The sequence below is a fragment of the Triticum aestivum genome, chromosome 4A (assembly GCF_018294505.1).
Source record: "Triticum aestivum cultivar Chinese Spring chromosome 4A, IWGSC CS RefSeq v2.1, whole genome shotgun sequence".
Taxonomy (NCBI): domain Eukaryota; kingdom Viridiplantae; phylum Streptophyta; class Magnoliopsida; order Poales; family Poaceae; genus Triticum; species Triticum aestivum.
In genome coordinates, this window is record NC_057803.1 from 3091395 (window position 1) to 3105707 (window position 14313).

Genomic DNA, 14313 nt, shown 5'->3' on the forward strand with positions numbered 1-14313 from the left:
CTAGGAACATATCAAAAATAAAACAGGGGAGCTAAATGCGAGCTATTGATCTACAACATAGATATGCTAATACTACCAAGACTAAGTTCATGATAAATTTAAGTTTAATTAATCATATTACTTAAGAACTCCCACTTAGAAAGACATCCCTCTAATCTTCTAAGTGATCACGTGATCCAAATCAACTAAACCATAACCGATCATCACGTGAAATGGAGTAGTTTTCAATGGTGAACATCATTATGTTGATCATATCTACTATATGATTCACGCTCGACCTTTCGGTCTCAGTGTTCCGAGGCCATATCTGCATATGCTAGGCTCGTCAAGTTTAACCTGAGTATTCTGCGTGTGCAAAACTGGCTTGCACCCATTGTAGATGGACGTAGAGCTTATCACACCCGATCATCACGTGGTGTCTGGGCACGACGAACTTTGGCAATGGTGCATACTCAGGGAGAACACTTTTATCTTGAAATTTAGTGAGAGATCATCTTATAATGCTACTGTCAATCAAAGCAAGATAAGATGCATAAAAGATAAACATCGCATGCAATCAATATAAGTGATATGATATGGCCATCATCATCTTGTGCTTGTGATTTCCATCTCCAAAGCACTGTCATGATCACCATCGTCACCGGCGCGACACCTTGATCACCATCGTAGCATCGTTGTCGTCTCGCCAATCTTATGCTTCCACGACTATCGCTACCGCTTAGTGATAAAGTAAAGCATTACAGCGCAATTGCATTGCATACAATAAAGCGACAACCATATGGCTCCTGCCAGTTGCCGATAACTCGGTTACTAAACATGATTATCTCATACAATAAAATTTAGCATCATGTCTTGACCATATCACATCACAACATGCCCTGCAAAAACAAGTTAGACGTCCTCTACTTTGTTGTTGCAAGTTTTACGTGGCTGCTACGGGCTTAAGCAAGAACCGTTCTTACCTACGCATCAAAACCACAACGATAGTTTGTCAAGTTGGTGCTGTTTTAACCTTCGCAAGGACCGGGCGTAGCCACACTTGGTTCAACTAAAGTTGGAGAAACTGACACCCGCCAGCCACCTGTGTGCAAAGCACGTCGGTAGAACCAGTCTCGCGTAAGCGTACGCGTAATGTCGGTCCGGGCCGCTTCATCCAACAATACTGCCGAACCAAAGTATGACATGCTGGTAAGCAGTATGACTTATATCGCCCACAACTCACTTGTGTTCTACTCGTGCATATAACATCAACGCATAAAACCTAGGCTCGGATGCCACTATTGGGGAACATAGTAATTTCAAAAAAATTCCTACGCACACGCAAGATCATGGTGATGCATAGCAACAAGAGGGGAGAGTGTTGTCTACGTACCCTCGTAGACCGTTCGCGGAAGCGTTATATCAACGCGGTTGATGTAGTCGTACGTCTTCACGTCCGACCGATCCAAGTACCAAAAGCACGGCACCTCCGAGTTCTGCACACGTTCGGCTCGGTGACGTCCTCACCTTCTCAATCCAGCAAGAGGGGCGAAGTAGTAGATGAGTTTCGGCAGCACAACGGCATGGTGACGGTGTTGATGAAGAACAATCTCCGCAGGGCTTCGCCTAAGCACTATGAAAACTATGACGGAAGATAAACTAGAGGGGACGGGGTTGCCGGCACACGGCTTGGTGTTTCTTGATGTGTCTTTGGTGCTAGCTCTACCCCTCTATTTATATGTTGAGCCCTGGGGTCAAAACTTGGAGTAAAAGCCTCCTCAAAGTCGGTTTCACCCGAAAGGCAAGAGTCCTTCTCGGACTCTAGGGCTAGACGCCAGGGTTCCCGGCGTCTACCCCCTAGACGCCAGGGTTCCTGGCATCTAGCCTCTGGTCTCCGCAAAACTTCCTTTTGCACTTTCCAAATGCCTCGTGGGCTTTCCCCTTGGGCCCAGATAAAGTGTTCTCGTGCCCAAACATTTCGGAAAACATCTGGAACCCTTTCCGATGAATTCCGGAACCCTTCCGGAGATCAAACACTACTATCCACATATCAATCTTTACTTCTAGACCATTCCGGAGTTCCTCGTCATATCTGTGATCTCATCCAAAACTCCGAACAACATTCGGTCACCAACATACATAACTCATAGTACTATATCGTCAACGAACGTTAAGCGTGCGGACCCTACGGGTTCGAGAACTATGTAGACATGACCGAGACACCTCTCTTGTCAATAACCAATAGCGGGACCTGGATGCCCATATTGGCTCCTACATATTCTACGAAGATCTTTATCGGTCAGACCGCATAACAACATACGTTGTTCCCTTTGTCATCGGTATGCTACTTGCCCGAGATTCGATCGTCGGTATCTCAATACCTAGTTCAATCTCGTTACCGGCAAGTCTCTTTATTCGTTCCGTAATACATCATCCCGCAACTAACTCATTAGTTGCAATGCTTGCAAGGCTTATAGTGATGTGCATTACCGAGTGGGCCCAGAGATACCTCTCCGACAATCGGAGTGACAAATCCTAATCTCAAAATACGCCAACCCAACAAGTACCTTTGGAGACACCTGTAGAGCACCTTTATAATCACCCAGTTACGTTATGACGTTTGGTGGCACATAAAGTGTTCCTCCGGTATACGGGAGTTGCATAATCTCATAGTCATAGGAACATGTATAAGTCATGAAGAAAACAATAGCAACAAACTAAACGATCAAGTGCTAAGCTAACGGAATGGGTCAAGTCAATCACATCATTCTCCTAATGATGTGATCCCGTTAATCAAATGACAACTCATGTCTATGGTTAGGAAACATAACCATCTTTGATCAACGAGCTAGTCAATTAGAGGCATACTAGTGACACTCTGTTTGTCTATGTATTCACACATGTATTATGTTTCCGGTTAATACAATTCTAGCATGAATAATAAACATTTATCATGATATAAGGAAATAAATAATAACTTTATTATTGCCTCTAGGGCATTTTCCTTCACTGTTGAAGTTACTGCCACTGTGGCTAGTCTTACTCACTCCTTTTCGGTTTGTAGGGCTCGCATTTGAAAATCTCTTGGACCAAGGTAGATGGTGAGTGGTGAAATAAATTTCGTAGTTTGTACAATTATTTAATTAGTACACTTGTTTTGTTGTTGTTATCGATGCATTAATTACAACGCATGCATGCATGACCACTAGGGTATGATAATACCTTCGTAATGCATAGTATTATATACTTCCTCCTGTCCTTTTTACTCTGCATATTACATTTGTGCCAAGTCAAACTTTGTGAGGTTTGACCAAATTTATATTGAAAACTATCGAGATCTACAACACCAAATATATATACTATGAAACTACATCTCATGATGAATCTAACAATATTGATTTGACATTGTGATTGTTGATATATTTTTTCATAAGTTTGGTCAAAGTAGAGATATTTTGACTCCAAACAAAACTTATATGCAGACTAAAAAAGATCGAATGGAGTACTAGTACTATCTTAGGTCGCCTTATTTATTGTCATGCATGACACATAGTAGTATAGCATTTATTATGATACAATATCATGATATGATACTCAAATCTCTCTTTCCTCATTTAATTTCATACCACCTTAGGGCATCTCCAACAGCTGTAAGATAGGTGTTGGTAAATTTGCCACCTAGGACATAGTGATGATGTGGCATGTAATAACTGTGGAGAGAGAGCAAAGTTATATGTAGAATAACCAACAACCTTTGCACAAGCTCCAAGATGAAATAGAGAGCAATCATATTTATTTTCTCATCATCTATTGGATACCTTAGATACAACCCATTGAAGTAGTTGTATGATAGCTTGTTGGTTGATGACATGGACATTTTATCAACAAGACTAACATACAATCTATTGAAGATGCCCTTAGCAAGATAGTCTAGTTGGCATGCATGATACTAACTATGATACTCCCGTTACGAGCAGCCTAAATGACCAAGAACTTGTATTGTACATGCATTGATGAGTTTTCTTTTGATCCTTGCATGCAGTGATTTAGACTAGCCACATTGGGAGTAACTTCAGCAGTAACATCGAGTCCAACTCAACAAAGTTGCTTATGTGGCATTGAGTTAATGAGGAGAGAAATAGTTACAGTAACTTAGCTAGTTACTGTAACATCACATGTCCCAATGCAATATGAGTCTATAACCTAATAAATGAACCTTTGCATGACACCACACTTATGTTACTACCCACTATGAAGGTAGTAACATAGTCTAGGAATATGTGTATATTACTAGTGTATGTTACTCTTCATTGTGGCTAGTTAATGCACACATAAAAAACTAAACATGTGATGGTACACCGCGCGTGACGTTTTATGACGGCAACAAACGGTGGTCACTTTTTTTCATTCTTCTCCGTGCATGGCGACTCAAATGTCACAATAGTTTTCAAAGACAGCCACTGTTGAGCTAGCTCGTCCTTTTTTTTGCCGTGGCTACAGTTCTTGAGGAAATACTACCTCTGTACGTCAATATAAGATGCTTTTGCAGTTCAAAAATGCCTTACATTAGCTTACAGCGGGTTTTAACTAAATAAACAGCGGAGTGTGTGAATAAAGAAATGGCTTATGACAATTCTCACTCATGAGGGCATGGAAATTTAAAAGGAAATTCTTTTTAAAAAATGCCCAGCGACGTGCGCGACAGCTTCATGCTATGCCGTTATGCCAGCTTGAGGTGGCCAGCAGCAACGAGCACGGAATGTCGCGCCGACAATGGCGGCTGCCACCGCGGAAGGAACATGGTATGCCACTATGCCAGGCGTCGTGTGTGGAGAGCATGTCGATTGGCGCGCGCGTGCGTCCCACGGACACGGCTGACGCCGCCGACAATCCGCCCGTCGCCGGCGAGCGCAACCTGAACATTGAGATGTTGAGCGCCGGCGCCGGGACCATGATTTCCCCGTGCCTTCTCCAGGTACCTCCCAATGTACTAGTAAGAACAAGCTGAATCTTCAGTCTAAAATTCAGAAGAAAATTTCAGCATCAGAAGAAAGGGCGTTGCAAGACCCACCACCGTAAACTGAAACTCCCAGCATCCACAATGTTAACAGCATCAGATCCGAGAACAAGAGCCGGATGCATGCAGCTCCCACCCATCTTATCCAGCACACGAAATTCGTCCAAAGTACTAGTACTTATCGAACTCAAGATCCAGTTCATCAAGCAATGGAGTCGGTCAAAGTTACAGGCACAAACACACGGTAGTAGTATTCAAAACATTACAAATTTACAAGCTTTTCTTGTACACCTTCGCAAGTTTACAAGTTCGTGTCTTCTCCGTAGATATAAAAATTCCATGAAGACTTCACAGCCCGTGATCCAAGAGTTCTGCAGCATCGCAGTTGAGCAAGCAGAAGGCACTTCTAACACTTGCTTCTTTTTTGTTGTTGTTGTTGTGGGGAAATAGTTCTAACACGTCTGCCAGAAAGAGAGCACACCGTGTTACGCCGCTGCTGTGAGCCTCCTCCTGGCCAGGAACATCATCATGCGCCGGAGGAACGGCGGCTTCTTTGCCTTCTTCGCCTTCTCGCGCAAACCTGGGCCGGCAGGGCTGCTCCTGGCTGACATATCCGAGGACAGCGGATGAACCAAGGCGCAGCTGTCTTCTTTGCATGTGCCCTTGATGTCCCGATCGCGCTCAACGACGATCACCACCGGGTTTGAATGTTTAGTTTCAGATTTCAAAGCCTCAGCGGTAGCCTTACGACGCTCCCCATGCTCCTCCCTCCATGTCCTCAGTTCCTGTTCCATGGCCAGCTTGCCTTCCGTGGCACTGTCGGCCTGCTTTTGGGCAGCAAGCAGCGCTTGCTTTCGTTCTTCCAGAACCTTGTAAATTTCGCTGAGCTTTGCTAAGACGAGAGACTCGGAGTCCTTGGCCATCTCAACCTGCGCAACTGCAAAAGATATCTTCTCGTGCACAAGCTCTTCTGCCTGATGGGACTTCTCGATGAGAGACGCATGTTCATGAAAGTCCAGTGTGATCATTCCAGGAGAGCCTTGTTCTGCAATGCTTGCTGCAAGCTCGCTCTCCTCCAGAGCTCTGAGAGCATCAAGCGACAGCCTCTCAGACTCTTTCGCTGCTTCCGTCTCCTTCAGGACTGCTTGGAGCCTGAATTCCATAGTACTCAGATCAGCCTTCGCTTGCTCCATTTCTTCCTTGCTCGTTCTTAGCATCTCCTGTGCCTTCACAGCGAGAGACTTTGCCTCATCAGCTTCCTGGGCTGCAGCTTGCAGAAGCCCAGGCAACTCGCTCATTCTATCGCAGGATTTCTTCTCCTTGGACTGAACTGTTTCCAGTTCCTGTTTTGCCAGCTTAATCTCTGCCTTGAGAGAAGTAATGGTGATCGATGCCATTGCTTCCAGCTGCTGCATGGTGGCAAGTGTTTCTTTCTCTTTGCTCAACTCTGACTGAAGTGATGCAGCAGCAACTTTCAGGGCACAGACTTCATCTCTCGCCTTATCAATGCTCTTCTTCTGCTCCTCAAGCTCATCTCTTGATAGAATGGTTTCTTCTTGCATGGTCTCATCAGTTTTGTTTCCTTGTTCTTGTGCTTCTTTAATTAGCTTTTCCTCCACATATGCATTTAGCTCTTCGTTGTGCTTCACCAGCAAGCTGGATGATATTTCGAGCTCTGATTTCAGATCTTCGACAGAGGAAAGCTTCTTGTTGAGTTGACTCAGCTCCTCTTCTGCTTGCCCTAGATCCTTCTCCCATTTAAGACGGTCCTCATCTCGAGCTAAGGATGCACACGCCTTGTGTTTTTCAGCATCATGGCGCGTGGCACGAGCCAAATCCAACACTTCCTTCAGTTTGTTGAGCTCTACAGTGAGCTCCTCTGCTTGCTTCTCAGACTCTTTGGATACTATGATGGCTGCCTGAGATTTTCCAATGGAAATGTCCTGTTCAATCAATAAAGAATCATAATTCTCCTGAACCCCTTTTAACTCATCATTGACCAACTTCAGTTTGGACACCAGTACTTTGTGCCGTTCTTGGATATTTTTCAAAATCTCCTCGCCTGCAACACTATCACCGCTAGCTCCTCCTTCCTCCATCTCTGGTACAATAAATTGGAAGAAATCCAAATCCTCCTTGGCATCTGCCTCTTCATGTTCTGCCCTCTCCAGTTCATGTTTCAGGTCTTCAATAAGCTTATTTGTTCTCTTAATCTCATTGAATACAGACAGCTTTGCAGCCTCTGCAGCTTCTGCTTGCTGTTTGCAATCTGAAATTTCGTTCTTCAGCAGACTGACCTCGAGTTTGACATGATCACCCACCTGGATATACCAAGATTGTTAATCATACATAGAGAAAGTAAAAAAAAATGTCTGTGAGTGCTCAAGTAAGTCTCAATAAAACTACAAAAGATAGGATTAAGTTGTAGCTGAGAGAATTAATGTAAGATAATTTATTAAGTTGTAGCTGATGCAAATGAAAGATAATTTATTAAGTTGTAGCTGAGAGAATTAATGTAACAAACAAGAGAAGGTATGCTGTGAGTTACCTGCACTGGTTCTGTTTTGCGCGTTTTCCAGTTGATGCTCCCACCAAATCTTGAGGCAGCCACCTTCACTGACTCAATGGGCTTCGTTGTATCGACAAAAAAATTATCAGTCCTCGAATAATTCCCACTGTTCAATCTCCTCACGGGCGCAGGCATTTTCTGTCTAGTGTCTCGTAGGCTCATTTGGCGATCAGGCAATCTATGCATGAACCGTGGTTTATCTTCTTTCACCTTTTGTAAGATAGCAGGTGGCGCTTCACAAGCAGTTTTCTCAGAATCGGGACAGGAAGCACCATCTTGAACGTTATGCAAAGGTGCACATTGGACCTCTTCTCTTGAGCTAACTGAAGTCTGTGGTGTTGCATGTGTGTTTTCTTCTGAAGAATGCGTTGTCATCAAGTCACTGATGGCATCCTTTGATTCATCAACTTCGTTAGAGGCAGATGGAAATCTGTGAGAATCTTCTTTGATTGATGGCAACCCACTGTGGTCTACTTCTGATGATATGGAATCACCAATGGAAGCCTTTTGTTCAACCGAAGTCTCTTGCAGATTGCTTTCTTCGTCAATCAATATCAAGCTTGCAGGAAGTTCTTGGTGCATTGGTGTCTCAAAATTGGCACATGCTGTTTTCTCAAGGTTACTGCTTTCATCTTCATTGGTGCCTTCAGTTGGGCTAGGCTCTACAGAATTTTGCACAGATTTTGGTGAAGACAAACAAGAGTCGCCCACCTCAAGATTGTCCTCTACCATTCTTCCAGTCACAGTTTAATTTTATATTAACTGTGGAAGAAAACATTGAAGATGAGAATTAGACTGGAACAGCCAAAACCTAAGTATGAGTACCAGTTTACTTGCCAAATAAAGTAAAACATGCAAACACATACACAACTACAATAAACTCAGCAAAGGGAAGTCCTGAGATACAGATTGTTTAATGAAGGAGGGATCTTCATATGTGATGTTCTCATCCAAGAACATTCAGGAAAAGTTTGAACTTGATAAGATTTTATAGATGATAAATACATGGTATAAGAGCAAACCAAGTAGTACTTTTTCTCAACCATAACTATCTGAGAAGCCACAAAACATTGACTTGATGATTTGTCATGGCAAAGGTTCATCTAGCATAACTATTTTGGCTAAATGTTCTTGGACATAACAAAAGTACGATCTGGACATGCAAACAAGTTGCAGGACACCTCTAGATTTTGGTTTAATTTCTGATCCATGTAAAACCAATATTGCTTTATCTATGTCAAGAACTGAGGTCTTCATATGTAAGCAAAATACATGGTTAAACAAAATAATCCAACTTCAAGCTAAGCAAATATCCTAGAAATATCCAAAAATAAAACTCAAGAACTCATGAAATGAAAAAATAAAAGGAAAACATGATTTCAACTGAGCCAAACAGATGACAGTATCTGAAAGCCATGTGCGTGATCAGAAAGTAAGCAAAAGCTGAAACTTACTGAAGAGTCGAGACCTCGTGCCTGTATATTTCGTAATTGAAGGATGAAGGATCTTCAAAACGAGGGGAGGAGACTGGAGATGGGGAAAAAGGTTTGGGAAGTTTTTGCAGGTATTGGGGAGACAACACTGGAGGAAGGGTTGAAAGAATTGGGACAGTGGAGAGCCACCTGGGAGTAGAGAATAGGATCAATTTAAAAATATTCATATGTGGGGAAGACTTGGACTTATTCCCCTAATGCAATATTTGGTTTGATTTCTTCCTGTAGTTTTTGTACACTATTTTACTTTTATCAAAGCTACTGGCACAAGCTGGATGGTTGAGGAAATTGTGTGCCAGCATGAAGCAGGAAGCAGGAACAACTGTATTGGAAATATTCATTTAGAACCTCATGATAGTTGGAAACAACAGAAAAGCGTAGTGCTTCAAGTTCCTCTTTCTGTAGTTTAGTTGGCATTTCATTGATTGAATCATTCTTCATATGTCATTCAGTGCGCAGATTGGTTAAAAGTTAAAAAAAAAGGAACAGAATAAGAAAGCATCTCGCGATCTTCTTCTTTGTAACACAGCATTTTTTAAGAAACTGGTTTGATCTGTTTTTTTTTCTTTAGAGTAAATCATTGTGTGCGCAGATTGGTTAAAAATTAAAAAGAAGGAACAAAAAAAAGGAAGCACATACGGAAACAATTACCTAAAAGTATCCCTGTATTTTTCTAGCAGAACAGATGATGTCAATCATTGTGTCTTGATTTCTACCGTAACAATTTACTGTGTGTGTACCTAATCAATGATAACATGGAAGTTACCATATGTGAAAGTAGTAAGTCAAGCATTGCTGGGACAGGATACTAATAATCTTTACAGTGGTAAATGTGGAGGATTGTCTGGAAGCCCACCCTGGACGTTCTTCCTTTCTTTTCTGAAGAAAAAATGGATACTATAATTGATTCGAGAAACATTGGCCCTTTCTTAATACACCAGTGCTACAAAATATTTTGCGTGTAGTTTCTTTCATAATTAAAACGAGACACCTTTGCAGGTAGAAAGATTTGTGTTGCCTGTTTGGTAGAACTGAAGTCTTCCCAACAGAATGGGCATCTGCACCACAAAAACAACTGCTAAGACGATATATAACAAGAAAATGGCAAGGCCACATACCCTTATACCAACATTACGAGGTGTCAACAGTATAACATCTATAACTGACTGCCCAATCGTCAGGAGATCTTGTTGTGTTCATGTACCTGATACTCGAATATGATAGAATGGATATCTCATTGAGATTCTGTTGACCTAGCTTGTCCACAATCTTCTCCAAATCAGACCAAGCAATTCTTTAAGGTATCACCATAACAGCAATGCAACAGCTGTGAAGCGCTTACCATTTAAATGACCACAATCTTCCTGGTTGCACTGAGATGCATTGACAATCCTGGTTGCACTGAGATGGAGATATTTCAAACTTTGTGTAACAACTAGCTACTCCAAGAAATTAATCCATGGATGAATGATTTAGACTATTTTCTTGCGTTAAAAAAATGCTCTAACAATTGTCAATCTCGCAGAAGAATGATTTTGCATGTTTTCTTGTGTTAACAAATGCTCTACCAGCTGTCAGTAAACAAACATCAACTTAGGCTTGAGCAGGTTTTCAACACATTCTGACAAAAAAAGTTCTCTAGCTAATGGAGCTTGTTGTAGGATCAGGGCTACTCAATCAAACTGATTCCCACATCTTTCCTCAACCCTTTTGCTTCCATATCTAACCGCAGCCACTCATAGTCATTCCATTTACCAACTGAAGCATAGATGTTAGAAAGCATGACATAAGACCGTGGATTACTGTGGTCAGACTCAATGAGCAATTTCCCCACAGCCTCACCAATTTTGGAATTTCCATGGAATCTACAGGCTCCAAGCAATGACTCAAGCAAACTTTCTGATGGTCTGAATGGCATTGACCCGACAACATCATAGGCTTCATCCAAGTGGCCAGTTCGACCTAGCAGATCCACCATGCATGCATAATGCTCCATCCTCGGTGTGATGCCATAGTCTATCTGTAGTGATTTAAACAAGGATCTTGCTTGCTCTACAAGGCCACTATGACTGCAAGCTGACAAGATACTAACAAAAGTTACGTCATCTGGCTCCACTTCTGAGGCTATCATCATGGAGAAAAGGTCAAGGGCAGACTTGCCATCCCCATGTAAACCATATGAGTTGATCATTGCACTCCAAGTAACAGAATCTTTTGCCCCTGAGCTATCAAAGAGCTCTCTTGCAAATGAAATGCTTCCACACCTTGAATGCATGTCAATGAGAGCATTGACAACAAAAAGGCTTCCACCAAAGCCATTCTTTAGTAGGAGAGCTGTAACACATTCTGCCAAATCTGCTTTTCCAATCTGCGAACATGCTGAGATGAGTGCCAACATGGTTACTGCATCAGGATTCACATTAAGGAAGCACATCTGCCTGAAGAAATCAAATGCAATATCAGCCAGCTTGCACTGAACACAGGCAGATAAGATGCAATTCCATACTATGATGTTTTTCTCACCAACCGAATTAAAGAGTTTGCAACTGTAATCAAAATTGTTGAACCTACTGTACATACAAATGGCTGATGTGAGCATAGATGTTTCTAGCCTGAAGAAATTTCGAACTGCATAACAGTGGACAGACTTTCCTTGCAATTGGTTCTGACAAACAGGCAATACATTCAGTAACGTAATATGATTTGGCTCCTTTTCATTCTTCACCATTTCATAAAACAGAGGTAAGATCTCTTCAGATAGGTTGTTTTTACGGTATCCAGTCATCAGAACATTGTAAGAGACTGTGTTCACAGAAGGCAAGCTGTCAAAGAGTCGCTGGCATGCCTCAACAGAACCACAGTTGCTGTACATGGTAATGAGGGTGTGTGTAAGAGAAACATCCGTACTGCATCCACTTTTAACTGCCAAAGAATGAAGTGATTCTCCAATTGTGGCGTCCTCAGCCACCGAAATACTGCTGGTAAGGCCAATCAGGGTTACTACATCAAACTGCAAGTCTGCTTGGCGCATCTGGCGGAAGAGTCTTACAGAAGCCTCTGCATCTCCAGCTTCAGCATAGCCAGATATTATCGTGTTCCAAGATATCAACATAGGTACTTCCATTTTCTGAAATAACTTGTAGGAATCTGAGAGTTCTCCACAGTCACCGTACATAGCCAGGAGTGCATTCATCACGCTTTGGTTCAATTCAAAACTGTTTCTCACAGCATATCCGTGGATGGACTTTGCCATGCGTAAATCTTTCATGTGCCTGCATCCAGAGATCACCTTAATGACAGTTGTTGCATCGGGTGCAACACCTTCGGTTTGCATCCTGCGGAATGTATCGAGAGCAGTGTGCCATTTGTTGTTCAAAATGTACCCAGAAATGATGGAGTTCCACAGAAGATGGTTCTTTCCGGTACAACTACAGAAAAGCTGCACAGCTGAATCCAACTCCCCAAGTTTAGAATACATAGAAACAAGAGCGCTGACAACAGAAATCTGCTCTGCTAGGCCAAACTTGATAACCATACCATGCACAGATTCGCCGATGTGTACACCAAAAAAGTCACTGCAGGTTGGAAGGACAGATACCACTGTTACCAGATTAGGCCCTAGTCCTGCGCAACGCATCAACCTGAAGACCTCGAATGATTCCTTCCATTTATCATGCTGCATGTACGCTGAGATCATGGAATTGTAAGACACCAAATCCTTAACAGGCTGCAGATCAAAGAGCAACCGCGACGAGGAAAGATCATCAAACCCAGCGTACATTGAGAGGAATGCAGGTGTAACGGATTCATCAGCAAGCACCCCACATTTCAGTGCAAACGCATGCAGCGAATCACCCGCATCTGAATCTCCGACCGCACTGCACACACCGACAGCAGCAACAAAAGTGCTAGCGTTCGGCCTCATGCCGCCCTCCTGCATCTCCCGCATAGCCTCGACAGCTTCTCTGAAGCACCCATTCAGAGAATACCCCGAGATCAGCGCGTTCCAGGAAATCAGGTCCCTCTGCGCCATGCAGTCAAACACCGCCCTGGACGCGCCAACCCAGCCAGCCTTGGCGTACATGTCAAGCAGCGCGGTCTGCACGCCGACATTGTCCCCGTGCCCGTCCCGCAGGACCCTGCCGTGCGCCTCCCTCCCCAGCCGAAGGCAGCCGACGGCCGTGCATGCCTTGATGACTGGTGGGAACGTGAAGTTGTCTGAGCCGCCGCCGTAGGCGCACGCCCTCCTGTACATTTCAAGGAGCTCCTGGTGGAACCCGTGGGCCGAGAAGCAGCGGACGGCGAGGTTGAGCGAGTACACCGTGGGGCGGCGGCGGTGGGACCCGGCGAACACCGACGCCGCGGCGCCCGGCATGCCGAGGGAGAGGTAGCCCTCGACGGCGGCCGTGACGGCGGAGGTGTCCCGGTTGATCGCGCCCGTGACGGCCAGCAGCGCGTGGAGCCTGCGGAGGCATTTCGCCGAACGGGTGGCGTGCGCGAGCTCCGCGAACGAGTCGGTGCGTGGCAGCGCGCTCGACGGGGCCGGGGCCGAGGAGGCGAAGGATTTGGCGAGGGTTTGGTTGGATCTGCGGAGGAAGCTTCCGGCTTTGTGGGATTTTGGGAGGGTTTTGTAGCGCGGGTTCATGCTCCGGCGTCTCGACTCTGGACGTGGACGGCGCAATGGAGCGATTGCTCTTCTGTCAGCTGCTGTGTGGAGGGGTTCGGTTAACTGTTTTTTTTTTTCATTGTTTTGATGTAGCTTACCACTCATGCCAAGTGGTGGTTCGGTTAACTGTCGAGTGCCAATAGTGCGCCTGTTTTGGAGTATAAAAAGTTGGAAATATTCAAACGACTTTCACTCTCTTTTTTTCCAAAAAAAATCAGATCTATTATAAAAAGTTTTTAGAAGTATAAGGCACATCAAACATGATAAAAAAAAAATACATCGATGTCTCTAGACCACCGAGCCGCCGTTGTGTCGTTGTCGCCATTTCTCTACCGGAACCGCCGAACCGGCTTGACCTTATCGGTGACAACAAAGAAGTCTTTGTGCATGTGCCCCTAAGGACCAACGTTCTGAAGTTGCAGTCGTCAATGTTGAAACCTTGAATAGATCTGAAGCAATTGATACTAAATAGGCCTAACCTCGCCGCCCCCAAGAAGATGGCAGAATCTATGCCAGAGTTTCATCGACTATGTCCAGGTGCCCGAACTCGAAGAGGATCAGAGCCCGAAAGAAAAACTCAAAAAAGAAG

The 14313-nt window shown here is 43.9% G+C and overlaps 2 protein-coding genes across 3 annotated transcripts; both read right to left on the minus strand.

The window, feature by feature from the left end:
• Positions 1-5154: 5154 nt before the first annotated feature.
• On the minus strand, positions 5155-10309 carry LOC123084690 (protein WEAK CHLOROPLAST MOVEMENT UNDER BLUE LIGHT 1). Of its 2 annotated transcripts, none has more exons than XM_044506176.1 (3): positions 10177-10309; positions 7545-8327; positions 5155-7317 (listed from the first exon to the last, which is right to left on the minus strand). In XM_044506176.1, the coding sequence occupies exons 2-3, from the start codon at positions 8295-8297 to the stop codon at positions 5482-5484; spliced, it is 2589 nt and encodes an 862-aa protein (XP_044362111.1). In that variant the 5' UTR covers positions 8298-8327; positions 10177-10309; the 3' UTR covers positions 5155-5481. The 2 variants fall into 2 exon arrangements, with proteins under 2 accessions (XP_044362111.1, XP_044362110.1); XM_044506175.1 differs by lacking the exon at positions 10177-10309 and adding an exon at positions 9020-9348.
• On the minus strand, positions 9626-13790 carry LOC123084689 (putative pentatricopeptide repeat-containing protein At3g01580). The gene is made up of 2 exons (XM_044506174.1): positions 10263-13790; positions 9626-10116 (listed from the first exon to the last, which is right to left on the minus strand). Exon 1 carries the CDS (start codon positions 13701-13703, stop codon positions 10728-10730), a length of 2976 nt encoding a protein of 991 aa, XP_044362109.1. The 5' UTR covers positions 13704-13790; the 3' UTR covers positions 9626-10116; positions 10263-10727.
• Between the last annotated feature and the right edge of the window lie 523 nt (positions 13791-14313).

Coding starts and splice junctions, on each gene's coding strand:
- LOC123084690 (XM_044506176.1), bottom strand. CDS start 8,297: ATGGTAGAGGACAATCTTGAGGTGGGCGACTCTTGTTTGTCTTCACCA. Junction 7,318..7,544: donor GCAAAACAGAACCAGTGCAG/GTAACTCACAGC, acceptor TGGTATATCCAG/GTGGGTGATCATGTCAAACT.
- LOC123084689 (XM_044506174.1), bottom strand. CDS start 13,703: ATGAACCCGCGCTACAAAACCCTCCCAAAATCCCACAAAGCCGGAAGC.